Genomic DNA, 22,962 nt, shown 5'->3' with positions numbered 1-22,962 from the left:
CTGTGCATTCTCCAGGCTATGGGCCAGGTTACTATCCTGTGCATTCTCCAGGCTACAGACCAGGTTACTATCCTGTGTATTCTCCAGGCTACAGACCAGGTTACTATCCTGTGTATTCTCCAGGCTCCGGACCAGGTTACTATCCTGTGTATTCTCCAGGTTACGGACCAGGTTACTATCCTGTGTATTCTCCAGGTTATGGACCAGGTTACTATCCTGTGCATTCTCCAGGCTACAGACCAGGTTACTATCCTGTGTATTCTCCAGGCTACAGACCAGGTTACTATCCTGTGTATTCTCCAGGTTATGGACCAGGTTACTATCCTGTGCATTCTCCAGGCTACAGACCAGGTTACTATCCTGTGCATTCTCCAGGCTACGGACCAGGTTACTATCCTGTGTATTCTCCAGGCTACAGACCAGGTTACTATCCTGTGTATCCTCCAGGCTACAGACCAGGTTACTATCCTGTACATTCTCCAGGCTACAGACCAGGTTACTATCCTGTGCATTCTCCAGGCTACAGACCAGGTTACTATCCTGTGTATCCTCCAGGTTATGGACCAGGTTACTATCCTGTGCATTCTCCAGGTTACAGACCAGGTTACTATCCTGTGCATTCTCCAGGCTACAGACCAGGTTACTATCCTGTGCATTCTCCAGGTTACAGACCAGGTTACTATCCTGTGCATTCTCCAGGCTACAGACCAGGTTACTATCCTGTGCATTCTCCAGGCTACAGACCAGGTTACTATCCTGTACATTCTCCAGGCTACAGACCAGGTTACTATCCTGTGCATTCTCCAGGCTCCGGACCAGGTTACTATCCTGTGCATTCTCCAGGCTCCGGACCAGGTTACTATCCTGTGTATTCTCCAGGCTACAGACCAGGTTACTATCCTGTGCATTCTCCAGGTTACAGACCAGGTTACTATCCTGTGCATTCTCCAGGCTCCGGACCAGGTTACTATCCTGTGCATTCTCCAGGCTCCGGACCAGGTTACTATCCTGTGTATTCTCCAGGTTATGGACCAGGTTACTATCCTGTGTATTCTCCAGGCTATGGACCAGGTTACTATCCTGTGCATTCTCCAGGTTACAGACCAGGTTACTATCCTGTGCATTCTCCAGGCTATGGACCAGGTTACTATCCTGTGCATTCTCCAGGCTACAGACCAGGTTACTATCCTGTGTATTCTCTAGGCTACGGACCAGGTTACTATCCTGTGCATTCTCCAGGCTCCGGACCAGGTTACTATCCTGTGTATTCTCCAGGGTACTGACCAGGTTACTATCCTGTGCATTCTCCAGGCTATGGACCAGGTTACTATCCTGTGTATTCTCCAGGCTACGGACCAGGTTACTATCCTGTGCATTCTCCAGGCTACGGACCAGGTTACTATCCTGTGCATTCTCCAGGCTCCGGACCAGGTTACTATCCTGTGCATTCTCCAGGCTACGGACCAGGTTACTATCCTGTGTATTCTCCAGGTTACAGACCAGGTTACTATCCTGTGCATTCTCCAGGCTACGGACCAGGTTACTATCCTGTGTATTCTCCAGGCTACGGACCAGGTTACTATCCTGTGTATTCTCCAGGCTACGGACCAGGTTACTATCCTGTGCATTCTCCAGGCTACAGACCAGGTTACTATCCTGTGTATTCTCCAGGCTACGGACCAGGTTACTATCCTGTGCATTCTCCAGGCTACAGACCAGGTTACTATCCTGTGCATTCTCCAGGTTACGGACCAGGTTACTATCCTGTGCATTCTCCAGGCTACAGACCAGGTTACTATCCTGTGCATTCTCCAGGCTACAGACCAGGTTACTATCCTGTGTATTCTCCAGGCTACAGACCAGGTTACTATCCTGTGCATTCTCCAGGCTACAGACCAGGTTACTATCCTGTGCATTCTCCAGGTTACGGACCAGGTTACTATCCTGTGCATTCTCCAGGCTACAGACCAGGTTACTATCCTGTGTATTCTCCAGGTTACAGACCAGGTTACTACCCTGTGCATTCTCCAGGCTACAGACCAGGTTACTATCCTGTGCATTCTCCAGGCTACAGACCTGGTTACTATCCTGTGTATTCTCCAGGTTACGGACCAGGTTACTATCCTGTGTATTCTCCAGGCTACAGACCAGGTTACTATCCTGTGCATTCTCCAGGCTACAGACCAGGTTACTACCCTGTGCATTCTCCAGGTTACAGACCAGGTTACTATCCTGTGCATTCTCCAGGCTACAGACCAGGTTACTATCCTGTGTATTCTGCAGGCTACAGACCAGGTTACTACCCTGTGTATTCTCCAGGTTACAGACCAGGTTACTATCCTGTGCATTCTCCAGGCTACGGACCAGGTTACTATCCTGTGTATTCTGCAGGCTACAGACCAGGTTACTACCCTGTGTATTCTCCAGGTTACAGACCAGGTTACTATCCTGTGCATTCTCCAGGCTACAGACCAGGTTACTATCCTGTGCATTCTCCAGGCTATGGACCAGGTTGCTATCCTGTGCATTCTCCAGGCTACGGACCAGGTTACTATCCTGTGCATTCTCCAGGCTACGGACCAGGTTACTATCCTGTGCATTCTCCATGTTATGGACCAGGTTACTATCCTGTGTATTCTCCAGGCTACAGACCAGGTTACTATCCTGTGTATTCTCCAGGCTACAGACCAGGTTACTATCCTGTGTATTCTCCAGGCTACAGACCAGGTTACTATCCTGTGTATTCTCCAGGCTACAGACCAGGTTACTATCCTGTGTATTCTCCAGGCTATGGACCAGGTTACTATCCTGTGCATTCTCCAGGCTACAGACCAGGTTACTATCCTGTGCATTCTCCAGGCTACGGACCAGGTTACTATCCTGTGCATTCTCCAGGCTACGGACCAGGTTACTACCCTGCGCATTCTCCAGGCTACGGACCAGGTTACTATCCTGTGTATTCTCCAGGCTCCGGACCAGGTTACTATCCTGTGTATTCTCCAGGCTACAGACCAGGTTACTATCCTGTGCATTCTCCAGGTTATGGACCAGGTTACTATCCTGTGTATTCTCCAGGCTACAGACCAGGTTACTATCCTGTGTATTCTCCAGGCTACAGACCAGGTTACTATCCTGTACATTCTCCAGGCTACAGACCAGGTTACTATCCTGTGTATTCTCCAGGCTACAGACCAGGTTACTATCCTGTGTATTCTCCAGGCTACAGACCAGGTTACTATCCTGTGTATTCTCCAGGCTACTGACCAGGTTACTATCCTGTGCATTCTCCAGGCTCCGGACCAGGTTACTATCCTGTGTATTCTCCAGGTTACGGACCAGGTTACTATCCTGTGCATTCTCCAGGCTACAGTGCAAGGTTACTATCCTGTGTATTCTCCAGGTTACGGACCAGGTTACTATCCTGTGTATTCTCCAGGTTATGGACCAGGTTACTATCCTGTGCATTCTCCAGGCTACAGACCAGGTTACTATCCTGTGCATTCTCCAGGCTACGGACCAGGTTACTATCCTGTGTATTCTCCAGGCTACAGACCAGGTTACTATCCTGTGCATTCTCCAGGTTACAGACCAGGTTACTATCCTGTGCATTCTCCAGGCTACAGACCAGGTTACTATCCTGTACATTCTCCAGGCTACAGACCAGGTTACTATCCTGTGCATTCTCCAGGCTACAGACCAGGTTACTATCCTGTACATTCTCCAGGCTACAGACCAGGTTACTATCCTGTACATCCTCCAGGCTACAGACCAGGTTACTATCCTGTGCATTCTCCAGGTTACAGACCAGGTTACTATCCTGTACATTCTCCAGGCTATGGACCAGGTTACTATCCTGTGCATTCTCCAGGCTCCGGACCAGGTTACTATCCTGTGCATTCTCCAGGCTCCGGACCAGGTTACTATCCTGTGCATTCTCCAGGTTACGGACCAGGTTACTATCCTGTGCATTCTCCAGGTTATGGACCTGGTTACTATCCTGTGCATTCTCCAGGCTACGGACCAGGTTACTATCCTGTGCATTCTCCAGGTTATGGACCAGGTTACTATCCTGTGCATTCTCCAGGCTATGGACCAGGTTACTATCCTGTGTATTCTCCAGGTTACAGACCAGGTTACTATCCTGTGCATTCTCCAGGTTACGGACCAGGTTACTATCCTGTGTATTCTCCAGGCTACGGACCAGGTTACTATCCTGTGTATTCTCCAGGCTACAGACCAGGTTACTATCCTGTGCATTCTCCAGGGTACAGACCAGGTTACTATCCTGTGTATTCTCCAGGCTACGGACCAGGTTACTATCCTGTGCATTCTCCAGGTTATGGACCAGGTTACTATCCTGTGCATTCTCCAGGTTACAGACCAGGTTACTATCCTGTGCATTCTCCAGGCTACAGACCAGGTTACTATCCTGTGCATTCTCCAGGCTATGGACCAGGTTACTATCCTGTGTATTCTCCAGGCTACGGACCAGGTTACTATCCTGTGTATTCTCCAGGCTACAGACCAGGTTACTATCCTGTGCATTCTCCAGGGTACAGACCAGGTTACTATCCTGTACATTCTCCAGGCTACAGACCAGGTTACTATCCTGTGCATTCTCCAGGGTACAGACCAGGTTACTATCCTGTGTATTCTCCAGGCTACGGACCAGGTTACTATCCTGTGCATTCTCCAGGTTATGGACCAGGTTACTATCCTGTGCATTCTCCAGGTTACAGACCAGGTTACTATCCTGTGCATTCTCCAGGCTACAGACCAGGTTACTATCCTGTGCATTCTCCAGGCTATGGACCAGGTTACTATCCTGTGTATTCTCCAGGCTACGGACCAGGTTACTATCCTGTGTATTCTCCAGGCTACAGACCAGGTTACTATCCTGTGCATTCTCCAGGGTACAGACCAGGTTACTATCCTGTACATTCTCCAGGCTACAGACCAGGTTACTATCCTGTGCATTCTCCAGGCTACGGACCAGGTTACTATCCTGTGCATTCTCCAGGTTATGGACCAGGTTACTATCCTGTGCATTCTCCAGGCTACGGACCAGGTTACTATCCTGCGCATTCTCCAGGCTACGGACCAGGTTACTATCCTGTGCATTCTCCAGGCTCCGGACCAGGTTACTATCCTGTGTATTCTCCAGGCTACAGACCAGGTTACTATCCTGTGCATTCTCCAGGTTATGGACCAGGTTACTATCCTGTGTATTCTCCAGGCTACAGACCAGGTTACTATCCTGTGTATTCTCCAGGCTACAGACCAGGTTACTATCCTGTGTATTCTCCAGGCTACAGACCAGGTTACTATCCTGTGTATTCTCCAGGCTACAGACCAGGTTACTACCCTGTGCATTCTCCAGGTTACAGACCAGGTTACTATCCTGTGTATTCTCCAGGCTACAGACCAGGTTACTATCCTGTGTATTCTCCAGGCTACTGACCAGGTTACTATCCTGTGCATTCTCCAGGCTCCGGACCAGGTTACTATCCTGTGTATTCTCCAGGCTACTGACCAGGTTACTATCCTGTGCATTCTCCAGGTTACGGACCAGGTTACTATCCTGTGCATTCTCCAGGCTACAGTGCAAGGTTACTATCCTGTGTATTCTCCAGGTTACGGACCAGGTTACTATCCTGTGTATTCTCCAGGTTATGGACCAGGTTACTATCCTGTGCATTCTCCAGGCTACAGACCAGGTTACTATCCTGTGTATTCTCCAGGCTACAGACCAGGTTACTATCCTGTGCATTCTCCAGGCTACAGACCAGGTTACTATCCTGTGCATTCTCCAGGCTACGGACCAGGTTACTATCCTGTGTATTCTCCAGGCTACAGACCAGGTTACTATCCTGTGCATTCTCCAGGTTACAGACCAGGTTACTATCCTGTGCATTCTCCAGGCTACAGACCAGGTTACTATCCTGTACATTCTCCAGGCTACAGACCAGGTTACTATCCTGTGCATTCTCCAGGCTACAGACCAGGTTACTATCCTGTACATTCTCCAGGCTACAGACCAGGTTACTATCCTGTACATCCTCCAGGCTACAGACCAGGTTACTATCCTGTGCATTCTCCAGGTTACAGACCAGGTTACTATCCTGTACATTCTCCAGGCTACAGACCAGGTTACTATCCTGTGCATTCTCCAGGCTCCGGACCAGGTTACTATCCTGTGCATTCTCCAGGCTCCGGACCAGGTTACTATCCTGTGCATTCTCCAGGCTCCGGACCAGGTTACTATCCTGTGCATTCTCCAGGTTATGGACCTGGTTACTATCCTGTGCATTCTCCAGGCTACGGACCAGGTTACTATCCTGTGCATTCTCCAGGTTATGGACCAGGTTACTATCCTGTGCATTCTCCAGGTTACAGACCAGGTTACTATCCTGTGCATTCTCCAGGTTACGGACCAGGTTACTATCCTGTGTATTCTCCAGGCTACGGACCAGGTTACTATCCTGTGTATTCTCCAGGCTACAGACCAGGTTACTATCCTGTGCATTCTCCAGGGTACAGACCAGGTTACTATCCTGTACATTCTCCAGGCTACAGACCAGGTTACTATCCTGTGCATTCTCCAGGGTACAGACCAGGTTACTATCCTGTACATTCTCCAGGCTACAGACCAGGTTACTATCCTGTGCATTCTCCAGGCTACGGACCAGGTTACTATCCTGTGCATTCTCCAGGTTATGGACCAGGTTACTATCCTGTGCATTCTCCAGGCTACAGACCAGGTTACTATCCTGTGCATTCTCCAGGCTACAGACCAGGTTACTATCCTGTGCATTCTCCAGGCTACGGACCAGGTTACTATCCTGTGCATTCTCCAGGGTACAGACCAGGTTACTATCCTGTACATTCTCCAGGCTCCGGACCAGGTTACTATCCTGTGCATTCTCCAGGTTACAGACCAGGTTACTATCCTGTGTATTCTCCAGGCTACAGACCAGGTTACTATCCTGTGTATTCTCCAGGTTACAGACCAGGTTACTATCCTGTGCATTCTCCAGGCTACGGACCAGGTTACTATCCTGTGCATTCTCCATGTTATGGACCAGGTTACTATCCTGTGCATTCTCCAGGCTCCGGACCAGGTTACTATCCTGTGCATTCTCCAGGCTACAGACCAGGTTACTATCCTGTGTATTCTCCAGGCTACAGACCAGGTTACTATCCTGTGCATTCTCCAGGTTACAGACCAGGTTACTATCCTGTGCATTCTCCAGGCTACAGACCAGGTTACTATCCTGTGCATTCTCCAGGCTACGGACCAGGTTACTATCCTGTGCATTCTCCAGGTTACAGACCAGGTTACTATCCTGTGTATTCTCCAGGCTGCGGACCAGGTTACTATCCTGTGTATTCTCCAGGCTACAGACCAGGTTACTATCCTGTGCATTCTCCAGGCTACGGACCAGGTTACTATCCTGTGCATTCTCCAGGCTCCGGACCAGGTTACTATCCTGTGCATTCTCCAGGCTACGGACCAGGTTACTATCCTGTGCATTCTCCAGGCTACGGACCAGGTTACTATCCTGTGTATTCTCCAGGCTACGGACCAGGTTACTATCCTGTGCATTCTCCAGGCTACGGACCAGGTTACTATCCTGTGCATTCTCCAGGCTACGGACCAGGTTACTATCCTGTGTATTCTCCAGGCTACAGACCAGGTTACTATCCTGTGCATTCTCCAGGTTACAGACCAGGTTACTATCCTGTGCATTCTCCAGGTTACAGACCAGGTTACTATCCTGTGCATTCTCCAGGCTACGGACCAGGTTACTATCCTGTGTATTCTCCAGGTTACAGACCAGGTTACTATCCTGTGTATTCTCCAGGCTACAGACCAGGTTACTATCCTGTGTATTCTCCAGGTTATGGACCAGGTTACTATCCTGTGCATTCTCCAGGTTACAGACCAGGTTACTATCCTGTGTATTCTCCAGGTTACAGACCAAGTTACTATCCTGTGCATTCTCCAGGCTACAGACCAGGTTACTATCCTGTGTATTCTCCAGGTTATGGACCAGGTTACTATCCTGTGCATTCTCCAGGCTACTGACCAGGTTACTATCCTGTGTATTCTCCAGGCTACGGACCAGGTTACTACCCTGCGCATTCTCCAGGCTACGGACCAGGTTACTATCCTGTGCATTCTCCAGGCTACAGACCAGGTTACTATCCTGTGCATTCTCCAGGCTACAGACCAGGTTACTATCCTGTGTATTCTCCAGGCTACAGACCAGGTTACTATCCTGTGTATTCTCCAGGCTACAGACCAGGTTACTATCCTGTGCATTCTCCAGGCTACGGACCAGGTTACTATCCTGTGTATTCTCCAGGTTACAGACCAGGTTACTATCCTGTGTATTCTCCAGGCTACGGACCAGGTTACTATCCTGTGTATTCTCCAGGCTACAGACCAGGTTACTATCCTGTGCATTCTCCAGGTTATGGACCTGGTTACTATCCTGTGCATTCTCCAGGCTATGGACCAGGTTACTATCCTGTGTATTCTCCAGGCTCCGGACCAGGTTACTATCCTGTGCATTCTCCAGGCTACAGACCAGGTTACTATCCTGTGCATTCTCCAGGCTACAGACCAGGTTACTATCCTGTGCATTCTCCAGGCTCCGGACCAGGTTACTATCCTGAGCATTCTCCAGGGTACAGACCAGGTTACTATCCTGTGTATTCTCCAGGCTGCGGACCAGGTTACGGTCCTGTGCATTCTCCAGGCTACGGACCAGGTTACTATCCTGTGCATTCTCCAGGCTACAGACCAGGTTACTATCCTGTGTATTCTCCAGGCTATGGACCAGGTTACTATCCTGTGCATTCTCCAGGCTATGGACCAGGTTACTATCCTGTGTATTCTCCAGGCTACAGACCAGGTTACTATCCTGTGTATTCTCCAGGCTACAGACCAGGTTACTATCCTGTGCATTCTCCAGGCTACAGACCAGGTTACTATCCTGTGCATTCTCCAGGCTACTGACCAGGTTACTATCCTGTGCATTCTCCAGGCTACGGACCAGGTTACTATCCTGTGCATTCTCCAGGCTATGGGCCAGGTTACTATCCTGTGTATTCTCCAGGTTACAGACCAGGTTACTATCCTGTGCATTCTCCAGGCTACAGACCAGGTTACTATCCTGTGCATTCTCCAGGCTACGGACCAGGTTACTACCCTGTGTATTCTCCAGGCTACAGACCAGGTTACTATCCTGTGCATTCTCCAGGCTACAGACCAGGTTACTATCCTGTGTATTCTCCAGGCTGCGGACCAGGTTACGGTCCTGTGTATTCTCCAGGCTCCGGACCAGGTTACTATCCTGTGTATTCTCCAGGCTACAGACCAGGTTACTATCCTGTGCATTCTCCATGTTATGGACCAGGTTACTATCCTGTGCATTCTCCAGGCTACAGACCAGGTTACTATCCTGTGCATTCTCCAGGCTACAGACCAGGTTACTATCCTGTGCATTCTCCAGGCTACAGACCAGGTTACTATCCTGTGCATTCTCCAGGCTACAGACCAGGTTACTATCCTGTGCATTCTCCAGGCTACAGACCAGGTTACTATCCTGTGCATTCTCCAGGCTTCTGGAACATAACTTTCTGTGCTCTTTTCCCTTTAGACGCCGGCTGCAGTGCTGCCATCATCTCCAACAGGGAAAAAGAAAGGTTCGGGGGATGATCTGACGCTGTCGCTGCCTCCACCGACACCTCCAGGTGGTACGTACAGTTTGTGAGACCTGGCAGAATCACTACCTCCTGGATTATTTACCCGATGGTCATTTTGCTCTGTCTTCCAGGGCAGTTAGAGACTCTTCCCCCGGGGGACGTGGACACCAGGGTGTACAATGAGCTGCTGTGTGACCTTCCTGACAGCCTGCCCTCTGTTCCTGTCATTCTGCACTGCATGCTGGAGCAGGTAGATAGAATCCTGCCGTACGGCTCTGCAGACCAGGCGCCATGTCTAGGTGCAGGGTGACTGTTGTTTTACTCCTGACAGGTTGTTGCAACTGAGAAAGGCCTGTTACCTCCGAGTGAGATGATGCCGGACCCCCGAGCAGACGGCTTGGACCCCGCCATTGCTGAGCACCTGGTATCCATTCTGGACTCACTGTCCCTCTCCGAGAAAGAGAAGAAGGTGAACGGTTTTGGGTTCAGTCATCAGACCCTTTTCTATATGACAAGGAAAGAATTATTACAAACAGGACTGATAGGACCGTGTGAACAGTGTAGCAGCAAAATAAGTTAAAGAGAGACATATACCGCCCAGTAACAACAGTGCTATATACCGGCCAGTAATAACAGTGCCATATACCGGCCAGTAATAACAGTGCCATATACCGCCCAGTAATAACAGTGCCATATACCGCCCAGTAACAACAGTGCTATATACCGGCCAGTAATAACAGTGCCATATACCGCCCAGTAACAACAGTGCCATATACCGCCCAGTAATAACAGTGCCATATACCGCCCAGTAACAACAGTGCTATATACCGGCCAGTAATAACAGTGCCATATACCGCCCAGTAATAACAGTGCCATATACCGCCCAGTAACAACAGTGCTATATACCGGCCAGTAATAACAGTGCCATATACCGCCCAGTAACAACAGTGCCATATACCGCCCAGTAATAACAGTGCCATATACCGCCCAGTAACAACAGTGCTATATACCGGCCAGTAATAACAGTGCCATATACCGCCCAGTAATAACAGTGCCATATACCGCCCAGTAATAACAGTGCCATATACCGCCCAGTAATAACAGTGCCATATACCGCCCAGTAATAACAGTGCCATATACCGCCCAGTAATAACAGTGCCATATACAGCCTAGTAATAACAGTGCCATATACAGCCCAGTAATAACAGTGCCGCATACCGCCCAGTAATAACAGTGCCGCATACCACCCAGTAATAACAGTGCCATATACCGCCCAGTAATAACAGTGCCATATACCGTCCAGTAATAACAGTGCCGCATACCACCCAGTAATAACAGTGCCATATACCGCCCAGTAATAACAGTGCCATATACCGGCCAGTAATAACAGTGCCATATACCGCCAGGAATAACAGTGCCATATACCGCCCAGTAATAACAGTGCCATATACCGCCCAGTAATAACAGTGCCATATACAGCCTAGTAATAACAGTGCCGCATACCGCCCAGTAATAACAGTGCCATATACAGACTAGTATTAACAGTGCCATATACCGCCTAGTAATAACAGTGCCGCATACCACCCAGTAATAACAGTGCCATATACCGCCCAGTAATAACAGTGCCATATACCGCCCAGTAATAACAGTGCCATATACAGCCTAGTAATAACAGTGCCGCATACCACCCAGTAATAACAGTGCCATATACCGCCCAGTAATAACAGTGCCATATACCGCCCAGTAATAACAGTGCCATATACAGCCTAGTAATAACAGTGCCATATACAGCCTAGTATTAACAGTGCCTGTCAGCTCCTAAATCATAGTGCTATACGGTGTATAAGATAATAGAGAGGCCGCACTGACATTGTCCTCCTGGACTCCTTACCCCATAGAACCTGTATAACATCTTCCTGGTGAATAATAAAGAGAAGAACTTCAACAACCGAGGACCTCACCTGGTCAGCTACCACGACAAGATCCGTGAGCGGAGTCACCAAGGCAAGGTAGTGCAGGACATGCATAGTGACCGGTGGGGGGGCGTACAGGACATGCATAGTGACCGGGGGGGGGGGGGGGACAAGACATGTATAGTGACCGGGTGGGGGGGGGTACAGGACATGTATAGTGACCGGGTGGGGGGGGGGGTACAGGACATGTATAGTGACCTGGGGGGTACAGGACATGTATAGTGACCGGTGGGGGGGGGTACAGGACATGTATAGTGACCGGGGGGGGGGGGGGGGACAAGACATGTATAGTGACCGGGTGGGGGGGGGGTACAGGACATGTATAGTGACCGGGGGGTACAGGACATGTATAGTGACCGGTGGGGGGGGGGTACAGGACATGTATAGTGACCGGGTGGGGGGGGCTTCAGGACATGTATAGTGACCGGTGGGGGGGCGTACAGGACATGCATAGTGACCGGGGGGGGGGGGTGGGGGACAAGACATGTATAGTGACCGGGTGGGGGGGGGGTACAGGACATGTATAGTGACCGGTGGGGGGGGGGTACAGGACATGTATAGTGACCGGGTGGGGGGGGCTTCAGGACATGTATAGTGACCGGTGGGGGGCGTACAGGACATGTATAGTGACCGGGTGGGGGGGGGGTACAGGACATGTATAGTGACCGGGTGGGGGGGGGGGGGTACAGGACATGTATAGTGACCGGGGGGGGGGGGATACAGGACATGTATAGTGACCGGGTGGGGGGGGGGTACAGGACATGTATAGTGACAGGGGGGGTACAGGACATGTATAGTGACCGGTGGGGGGCGTACAGGACATGTATAGTGACCGGGTGGGGGGGGGTACAGGACATGTACAGTGACCGGTGGGGGGCGTACAGGACATGTATAGTGACCGGGTGGGGGGGGGTACAGGACATGTATAGTGACCGGGTGGGGGGGGGGGGGGTACAGGACATGTATAGTGACCGGGGGGGGGGGGGGGTAAAGGACATGTATAGTGACCGGGTGGGGGGGGGGTACAGGACATGTATAGTGACAGGGGGGGTACAGGACATGTATAGTGACCGGTGGGGGGGGGTACAGGACATGTATAGTGACCGGGTGGGGGGGTACAGGACATGTATAGTGACCGGTGGGGGGGCGTACAGGACATGTATAGTGACCGGGTGGGGGGGGGGGTACAGGACATGTATAGTGACCGGTGGGGGGGGTACAAGACATGTATAGTGACCGGGGGGGGGGGGGGGGGGGGTACAGGACATGTATAGTGACCGGTGGGGGGGCGTACAGGACATGTATAGTGACCGGGTGGGGGGGGGCTACAGGACATGTATAGTGACCGGGGGGGGGGGGGTACAGGACATGTATAGTGACCGGTGGGGGGGCGTACAGGACATGTATAGTGACCGGGTGGGGGGGGGTACAGGACATGTATAGTGACCGGTGGGGGGGGTACAAGACATGTATAGTGACCGGGGGGGGGGGGGGTACAGGACATGTATAGTGACCGGGGGGGGGGGGGGTACAGGACATGTATAGTGACCGGTGGGGGGGCGTACAGGACATGTATAGTGACCGGGTGGGGGTGGGGTACAGGACATGTATAGTGACCGGGTGGGGGGGGGGGGTACAGGACATGTATAGTGACCGGGGGGGTACAGGACATGTATAGTGACCGGGGGGGGGGGGATACAGGACATGTATAGTGACCGGGTGGGGGGGTACAGGACATGTATAGTGACCGTGGGGGGGGGGTACAGGACATGTATAGTGACCGGGTGGGGGGGGTACAGGACATGTATAGTGACCGGGGGGGGGGGGGTACAGGACATGTATAGTGACCGTGGGGGGGGGGGTACAGGACATGTATAGTGACCGGGTGGGGGGGGTACAGGACATGTATAGTGACCGGGGGGGTACAGGACATGTATAGTGACCGGGGGGGGGGGGGTACAGGACATGTATAGTGACCGGGTGGGGGGGTACAGGACATGTATAGTGACTGGGGGGGTACAGGACGTGTATAGTGACCGGGGGGGGGTGGTACAGGACATGTATAGTGAACGGGGGGGGGGTACAGGACATGTATAGTGACCGGGGGGGGGGGGTACAGGACATGTATAGTGACCGGGGGGGTACAGGACATGTATAGTGACGGGGTGGGGGGGTGGGTACAGGACATGTACAGTGACCAGGTGGGGGGGTACAGGACGTGTATAGTGACCGGGGAGGGGGGTACAGGACGTGTATAGTGACCGGGGGGGGGGGGTACAGGACATGTATAGTCACCGAGGCGTACAGGACATGTATAGTGACGGGGTGGGGGGGGTACAGGACATGTACAGTGACCAGGTGGGGGGGTGCAGGACATGTATAGTGACCGGGGAGGGGGGGGTACAGGACGTGTATAGTGACCGGGTGGGGGGGGGGGTACAGGACATGTATAGTCACCGGGGCGTACAGGACATGCATTGTGACCGGTGGGGGGGGGGGTACAGGACATGTATAGTGACCGGGGGGGGGGGGGGGGGAACAGGACGTGTATAGTGACCAGGGGGGGGGGAACAGGACATGTATAGTGACTGGGGGGGTACAGGACGTGTATAGTGACCGGGGGGGGGTGGTGGTACAGGACATGTATAGTGACCGAGGGGGGGGGGGAACAGGACATGTATAGTGACCGGTGGGGGGGGGGGGTACAGGACATGTATAGTGACCGGGGGGGGGGGGGGAACAGGACGTGTATAGTGACTGGGGGGGTACAGGACATGTATAGTGACCGGTGTGGGGGGAGGGGGGTACAGGACATGTATAGTGACCTGATGGGGGGGGTACAGGACATGTATAGTGACCGGGGGGGGGGGGGTACAGGACATGTATAGTGACCGGTGGGGGGGGGGGGGTACAGGACATGTATAGTGACCGGGGGGGGGGGAACAGGACGTGTATAGTGACTGGGGGGGGCACAGGACATGTATAGTGACCGGGGGGGGGGAACAGGACGTGTATAGTGTCCGGTGGGGGGGGGGGTACAGGACATGTATAGTGACCGTGGGGGGGGGGGGGGGTACAGGACATGTATAGTGACCAGGGGGGGGGGGGGGTACAGGACATGTATAGTGACTGGATGGGGGGGTACAGGACATGCATAGTGACCGGATGGGGGGGTACAGGACATGTATAGTGACCGGATGGGGGGGTACAGGACATGTATAGTGACTGAGGGGGTACAGGGCATGTATAGTGACCGGATGGGGGGGTACAGGACATGTATAGTGACCGGATGGGGGGTACAGGACATGTATAGTGACTGAGGGGGTACAGGACGTGTATAGTGACCTAGTGACCGGATGGGGGGGTACAGGACATGTATAGTGACTGGGGGGGTACAGGACGTGTATAGTGACCAGATGGGGGGGGTACAGGACATGTATAGTGACCGGTGGGGGGGGGGGGTACAGGACATGTATTGTGACCGGTGGGGGGGGGGTACAGGACATGTATAGTGACCGGGGGGGTACAGGACATGTATAGTGACCGGGGGGGTACAGGACATGTATAGTGACCGGATGGGGGCGTACAGGACATGTATAGTGACCCCGGATGGGGGGGTACAGGACATGCATAGTGACCGGATGGGGGGGTACAGGACATGTATAGTGACTGGGGGGGTACAGGACGTGTATAGTGACCGGGGGGGGGGGGGGGTACAGGACGTGTATAGTGACCGGGGGGGGGGGGTACAGAACATGTATAGTGACCGTGGGGGGGGGGGGGTACAGGACATGTATAGTGACTGGGGGGGTACAGGACGTGTATAGTGACCGGGGGGGGGGGGGTACAGGACATGTATAGTGACCGGGGGGGGTACAGGACATGTATAGTGACCGGGGGGGGGGGGGGGGGACAGGACATGTATAGTGACCGGGGGGGGGGGTACAGGACATGTATAGTGACCGGGGGGGGGGGGTACAGGACATGTATAGTGACCGTGGGGGGGGGGGGGTACAGGACATGTATAGTGACCGGGGGGGGGGTACAGGACATGTATAGTGACCGGGGGGGGGGGGGTTCAGGACGTGTATAGTGACTGGGGGGGTACAGGACATGTATAGTGACCGGTGTGGGGGGAGGGGGGCACAGGACGTGTATAGTGACTGGTGGGGGGGGGGGTTTAGAGGACGTGTAGTATTTGGATTATATGTTATCGGCCTCCCTGTATTCCGGTCAGGTCCCTCACACTCTGCTCCCGGCTGATGTAGAGGAGCTGATGCTGCGCAGGTTTCCGGTTGTGCAGAGCCTTAGCTTTCATCAGCTCAAACCTGAGATCAACTCCCAGAGACTGGGCTACATCCACCAGCTCATGCACTACTGCAACACGGGTAAATATCATGTACTGCTATAACACGGGGGAATATCATGCACTACTGCTATAACACGGGGGAATATCATGCACTACTGCAACACGGGTAAATATCATGTACTGCTATAACATGGGGGAATATCATGTACTGCTATAACACGGGGGAATATCATGTACTGCTATAACACGGGGAATATCATGCACTACTGCTATAACACGGGGAATATCATGCACTCCTGCAACACGGGTAAATATCATGTACTGCTATAACACGGGGGAATATCATGTACTGCTATAACACGGGGGAATATCATGCACTACTGCTATAACACGGGGGAATATCATGCACTACTGCAACACGGGTAAATATCATGTACTGCTATAACACGGGGGAATATAATATACTGGTATAACACGGGGGAATATAATGTACTGGTATAACACGATGGAATATCATGTACTGGTATAATACGGGGGAATATAATGTACTGGTATAACACGGGGGAATATAATGTACTGGTATAACACGATGGAATATCATGTACTGGTATAATACGGGGGAATATAATGTACTGGTATAACACAGGAGAATATTTTTTTTTTCCCACAAAATTTTATTGTAGTTTTCAGAATAGAATACAATAAAGTATTAACAAATAGAGCTATAATAATGCAGAGCGGCCAGATGAATCAAAGATACAAGTAACATGACAGCGTATAAAATGATGTCATATAAAGCACATATGCATATGGGTGTATATAATATACTGGTGGATGTATATAATATACTGGTATAACACAGGAATAGATAATAATACTGGTGGGTGTATATAATATACCGGCATAACATGGGTGTATATAATATACTGATGGGTGTATATAATATACTGGTATAACATGGGTATATATAATATACTGGTATAACATAGGTGTATATAATATACTGGTATAACATGGGTATATATAATATACTGGTATAACATGGGTATATATAATATACTGGAATAACATGGGTATATATAATATACTGATGGGTGTATATAATATACTGGTATAACAGGTGTATATAATATACTGGTATAACATGGGTATATATAATATACTGGTAAAACATGGGTATATATAATATACTGGTAAAACATGGGTATATATAATATACTGGAATAACATGGGTATATATAATATACTGATGGGTGTATATAATATACTGGTATAACATGGGTATATATAATATACTGGTAAAATATGGGTATATATAATATACCAGTATATTATATACACCCATCAGTATATTATATATACCCATGTTTTACCAGTATATTATATATACCCATGTTATACCAGTATATTATATACACCCATCAGTATAACATGGGTATATATAATATACTGGTATGACATAGGTGTATATAATATACTGGTATTACAAAGGTATATATAATATACTGGTATAACATGGGTATATATAATATACTGATGGGTGTATATAATATACTGGTATAACAGGTGTATATAATATACTGGTATAACATGGGTATATATAATATACTGGTAAAACATGGGTATATATAATATACTGGTATAACATAGGTGTATATAATATACTGGTATTACATAGGTATATATAATATATTGGTGTAACATGGGTATATATAATATACTGATGGGTGTATAAAATATACTGGTATAACATGGGTATATATAATATACTGGTATAACATAGGTGTATATAATATACTGGTATAACATGGGTATATATAATATACTGGTGGGTGTATATAATATACTGGTATAACACGGGAATATGTAATAATACTGGTGGGTGTATATAATATACCGATATAACATGGGTGTATATAATATACTGGTATAACATGGGTGTATATAATGTACTGATCTCCTTCCTGTCTATAGATTGTCGGTCGTGGGAGGAAATCACCCGGGCGTTTAGGCTTCTCACCTTTGAGAGTCTGGTGCTGAGCGGGTTTGATGAATTTGGGGAGCTGGAAGGTGCGGGGAGGATGCTGGATGGAGACGGCCGCATCCCCTGGGACAATCCCGCCGCCTTCGGGAGAGAAATAATCCAGATCTCCAGTGTGAGGAAGATGTATAAAATGATGGCGGCCGCTGCTCCCGGTACGTTCTGCATCAGTAAAGTCACCCCATCATCCCTGTCATGTCACACCGTCATCCCTGTAATGTCACCATTATCCATCATCCCTGTCATGTCACACCGTCATCCCTGTAATGTCACCATTATCCATCATCCCTGTCATGTCACACCGTCATCCCTGTCATGTCACACCGTCATCCCCATGATGCCACCATTATCCATCATCCATGTCATGTCACACTGTCATCCCTGTAATGTCACCATTATCCATCATCCATGTCATGTCACACCGTCATCCCTGTCATGTCACACTGTCATCCCTGTCATGTCACCCCATCATCCCTGTCATGTCACCCCATCATCCCTGTCATGTCACACCGTCATCCCTGTAATGTCACCACTATCCATCATCCTTGTCATGTCACACCGTCATCCCTGTCATGTCACCATTATCCATCATCCCTGTCATGTCACACTGTCATCCCTGTCATGTCACCCCATCATCCCTGTCATGTCACACCGTCATCCCCATGATGCCACCATTATCCATCATCCCTGTCATGTCACACCGTCATCCCCGTGATGCCACCATTATCCATCATCCATGTCATGTCACCCCATCATCCCTGTCATGTCACACTGTCATCCCTGTCATGTCACCCCATCATCCCTGTCATGTCACCACTATCCATCATCCTTGTCATGTCACACCGTCATCCCTGTAATGTCACCATTATCCATCATCCCTGTCATGCCACACCGTCATCCTCGTGATGTCACACCGCCATCCCCATTACGTCACACCATCATCCCCGTGATGTCACACCGTCATCCCCGCGATGTCACACCGCCATCCCTGTTACGTCACACCGTCATCCCCGTGATGTCACTTCGTCATCCCTGTAATGTCACCATTATCCATCATCCCTGTCGTGTCACCACATCATCCCTGTCATGTCACACCGTCATCCCCGCGATGTCACACCGCCATCCCCGTTACGTCACACCGTCACCCCCGTGATGTCACCATTATCCATCATCCCTGTCATGTCACACCGTCATCCCCGTGATGTCACACCGCTATCCCCGTTACATTACACCGTCATCACCATAATGTTACACCGTCATCCCCGTGATGTCACACCGTCGTCCCTGTGATGTCACACCGTCATCCATCATCCCTGTGATTTCAGGCTGAGATGTGACTGTAGTTCTTATTTCTCACCTGCAGGGGGAGACAGAGGAGACAGTGTGGACGCGGAGGAGAGTGAGGTGAGGCAGGTGAGCCCACCCTGATATGTCCTGTGCTATGTGACCATATAATATGCCATTCAGGACCCCCAGAGAGCTGGGCGATGGATCTTCTCAGTCATATTGGTTGTCACCCAGTGCTGAATGGCCTGGATCTAATTTTATTGATCTCGTGTTGTCACACATCTTTCCCCCCTTCATGCTAAAATACCAGGCCATAATTACCAGGAGTCTGGGAAGCTAAGGGACAGGCTGCAATGTTATCACCTAGAGAGGGAAGTTGTCCTCAGTGATCGGCACTCGGCTGGCAAGGTCTGAGCAATCTGTGAGTGATGTGTAATCTGTGATGTGTGAGCGCTCTGTGCATGATCTGTGATGTGTGAGCGCTCTGTGCATGATCTGTGATCTGCGATATGTGATCTGTGCATGATCTGTGATGTGTGAGCGCTCTGTGCATGTGCATGATCTGTGATCTGCGATATGTGATCTGTGCATGATCTGTGATGTGTGAGTGCTCTGTGCATGATCTGTGATGTGTGAGTGCTCTGTGCATGATCTGTGATGTGTGAGTGCTCTGTGCATGATCTGTGATGTGTGAGTGCTCTGTGCATGATCTGTGATGTGTGATCTGTGATGTGTGAGTTCTCTATGCATGATCTGTGATGTGTGATCAGTGATGTGTGAGTGCTCGGTGCATGATCTGTGATGTGTGAGTGCTCGGTGCATGATCTGTGATGTGTGATCTGTGATGTGTGAGTGCTCTGTGCATGATCTGTGATGTGTGAGTGCTCTATGCATGATCTGTGATGTGTGGGTGCTCTGTGCATGATCTGTGATGTGTGAGTGCTCTGTGCATGATCTGTGATGTGTGATCTGTGATGTGTGATCTGTGATGTGTGAGTGCTCTGTGCATGATCTGTGATGTGTGATCTGTGATGTGTGAGCGCTCTGTGGTGTGTGAGTGCTCCATACATGATCTGTGATGTGTGATCTGTGATGTGTGAGTGCTCGGTGCATGATCTGTGATGTGTGAGTGCTCTGTGCATGATCTGTGATGTGTGATCTGTGATCTGCGATATGTGATCTGTGCATGATCTGTGATGTGTGAGTGCTCTGTGCATGATCTGTGATGTGTGATCTGTGATCTGCGATATGTGATCTGTGCATGATCTGTGATGTGTGAGTGCTCTGTGCATGATCTGTGATGTGTGAGTGCTCTGTGCATGATCTGTGATGTGTGATCTGTGATGTGTGAGCGCTCTGTGATGTGTGAGTGCTCCGTACATGATCTGTGATGTGTGATTCCTCTGCCTAGCTGTAATAAATCTCTGTATTAGAGAGTCATGGGACAGTCAGCTGTCTAGAAGGGCAGAAAGAGCAGAGACGTGGACTGTGACGGTAGCATCTTCAGGCCTCTCTCAGACCCATCCTGGAGAAGCTGTAGGAACACCTGATCGAGGGCGATATGGGAGAAGTCCGATTCTTCTCACACCAGGATAGACAACCTCCCCGGCCCTCCGGAAGGTTCTGTTAGTGGATTCTGCTCTTAATAGCAGAGAACATGTTTATCACCAATTCTGCCAGTGCCTGGGCCCATCAGTAGGGGTCTGCCAGTCTTCAGGCCGTCCATCATCGGTGGTCCAGACCCAGACACGATCCGTCCTCCTGGGACAGTAGGTGAAGAATCTGGGGAAATCTTCAAAATGCCCCTTGGATATATACACCAGGAAAGAACAACCCTGTCCTCAGGGGCCAATCTGGGGCCAATATCAGGATTAATCAGGCCGGATCCTGTATTGTCTTTTTACAAGACTTCTACTAGTGGTCGTCCCTAGTAGTTTTAGGCTATGTTCACACAACGTCAAAAATAAAGAAAAGATGGACGATTTTTATATTTTAAAAGACGTCCGTTTTTTCCGCGATTTAACTGACTACAATGGCAATGCATTGAAGTCAATGGAAAGACAGAGGTCCAATGCACACAATGCATTGAATAATGGATGTTTTTGCAGCGGACGTCAAAATAATGAACAAGATCATAATATTCGGACGTCTTTTGCAAACAGCGGACGTTTTTTATTAGTTGTTCACGTACATTTTTTCTTTTTCCACCGTTCTTTCTCCTTTTTTACTATTAAACTCAATGGACTTTTCAATTAAGCCACATCCAACGGCCGATTAGTTACCAAACTAGTATAATTAACCAACACCAGTGACTGCACTAAGGGGAGGCCAGGCTGCTAAATGACGTCCGTCATTTTAAACGTAGCTGAAGAAACGTTGTGTGAATATAGCCTTAGGGAGTAAAAACCATATTCTGGTGCTAAACAAAATGGCCATTGGGTCCAAGGGTCCTTCCCCTACTTGTGAGCTCCCTTACTCATCACCAGATATTACAGCAACGCGTTGGTCCAAGGACCCAATGAATAAGGAAAGTGATTCTGGTATAGTGCCATGTGTTTCACTATTGCCTCAGGCTCCAGGATACAACCAATATCCACAATTATATAAGGATTCCCAGTATCCCAGGATTCCCAGTATCTCAGGATTCCCAGTATCCAAGCTTTGCTTCCATTCATTCCATGTATAACAAGTTCCCTCCCATTTAGTTGTCTTTATTTGACTCTTATTTCTTTCTCTGAAGCATAGACTGGGCTGTGTGTAACACACATGGAGGTAGCTGGATAGTGTCCTCCCGCTGCTGTCGGACGTGTCAGGAGGGGAGGGGGGGTTTCATACTCATGCACACAGGTGGAAGGGACCTGCTCAGCTAAGTACCGACGTGTGATGTCACAGATTTAGACAAACACCATTAGAACATCTTACAATCACAATATGTTTCCCATTGTAGCTGCCTGTCCTTCATTTCTCATCCTGTTGATGTTATTTCTTCAAGAATACAAGAATATGCCATGTTAGTTCATCTATGTGACATCCTGCTTGTTTGAAGGGAATCTGTCAGCTCCCGGGCCCTACCTGAGGTGGTGACGGTGTGCTGTAGCTGTACCTGAGGTGGTGACGGTGTGCTGTAGCTATAGCTGTACCTGAGGTGGTGACGGTGTGCTGTAGCTGTACCTGAGGTGGTGACGGTGTGCTGTAGCTGTACCTGAGGTGGTGACGGTGTGCTGTAGCTGTACCTGAGGTGGTGACGGTGTGCTGTAGCTGTACCTGAGGTGGTGACGGTGTGCTGTAGCTGTACCTGAGGTGGTGACGGTGTGCTGTAGCTGTACCTGAGGTGGTGACGGTGTGCTGTAGCTGTACCTGAGGTGGTGACGGTGTGCTGTAGCTGTACCTGAGGTTGTGACGGTGTGCTGTAGCTGTACCTGAGGTGGTGACGGTGTGCTGTAGCTGTACCTGAGGTGGTGACAGTGTGCTGTAGCTATAGCTGTACCTGAGGTGGTGACGGTGTGCTATAGCTGTACCTGAGGTGGTGACAGTGCGCTGTAGCTGTACCTGAGGTGGTGACAGTGCGCTGTAGCTGTACCTGAGGTGGTGACAGTTTGCTGTAGCTGTACCTGAGGTGCTGGCAGTGTGCTGTAGCT

General features: G+C 49.9%; 1 protein-coding gene across 1 annotated transcript in view; it reads left to right on the top strand.

The window, feature by feature from the left end:
* Positions 1-22,962, top strand: part of SPAG17 (sperm associated antigen 17) — a 193,560-nt gene that overhangs the window by 122,913 nt on the left and 47,685 nt on the right. The window contains exons 9-15 of the mRNA XM_069945151.1: positions 9,669-9,765; positions 9,846-9,964; positions 10,046-10,183; positions 11,613-11,723; positions 15,925-16,075; positions 17,971-18,192; positions 19,401-19,450. Coding sequence (XP_069801252.1) covers positions 9,669-9,765; positions 9,846-9,964; positions 10,046-10,183; positions 11,613-11,723; positions 15,925-16,075; positions 17,971-18,192; positions 19,401-19,450 — 888 coding nt within the window. The remainder of the gene's footprint in view (positions 1-9,668; positions 9,766-9,845; positions 9,965-10,045; positions 10,184-11,612; positions 11,724-15,924; positions 16,076-17,970; positions 18,193-19,400; positions 19,451-22,962) is intronic.

This window comes from Dendropsophus ebraccatus, chromosome 11 (assembly GCF_027789765.1).
Source record: "Dendropsophus ebraccatus isolate aDenEbr1 chromosome 11, aDenEbr1.pat, whole genome shotgun sequence".
Classification (NCBI taxonomy): domain Eukaryota; kingdom Metazoa; phylum Chordata; class Amphibia; order Anura; family Hylidae; genus Dendropsophus; species Dendropsophus ebraccatus.
This window is presented reverse-complemented; position numbering and strand designations above follow the sequence as displayed.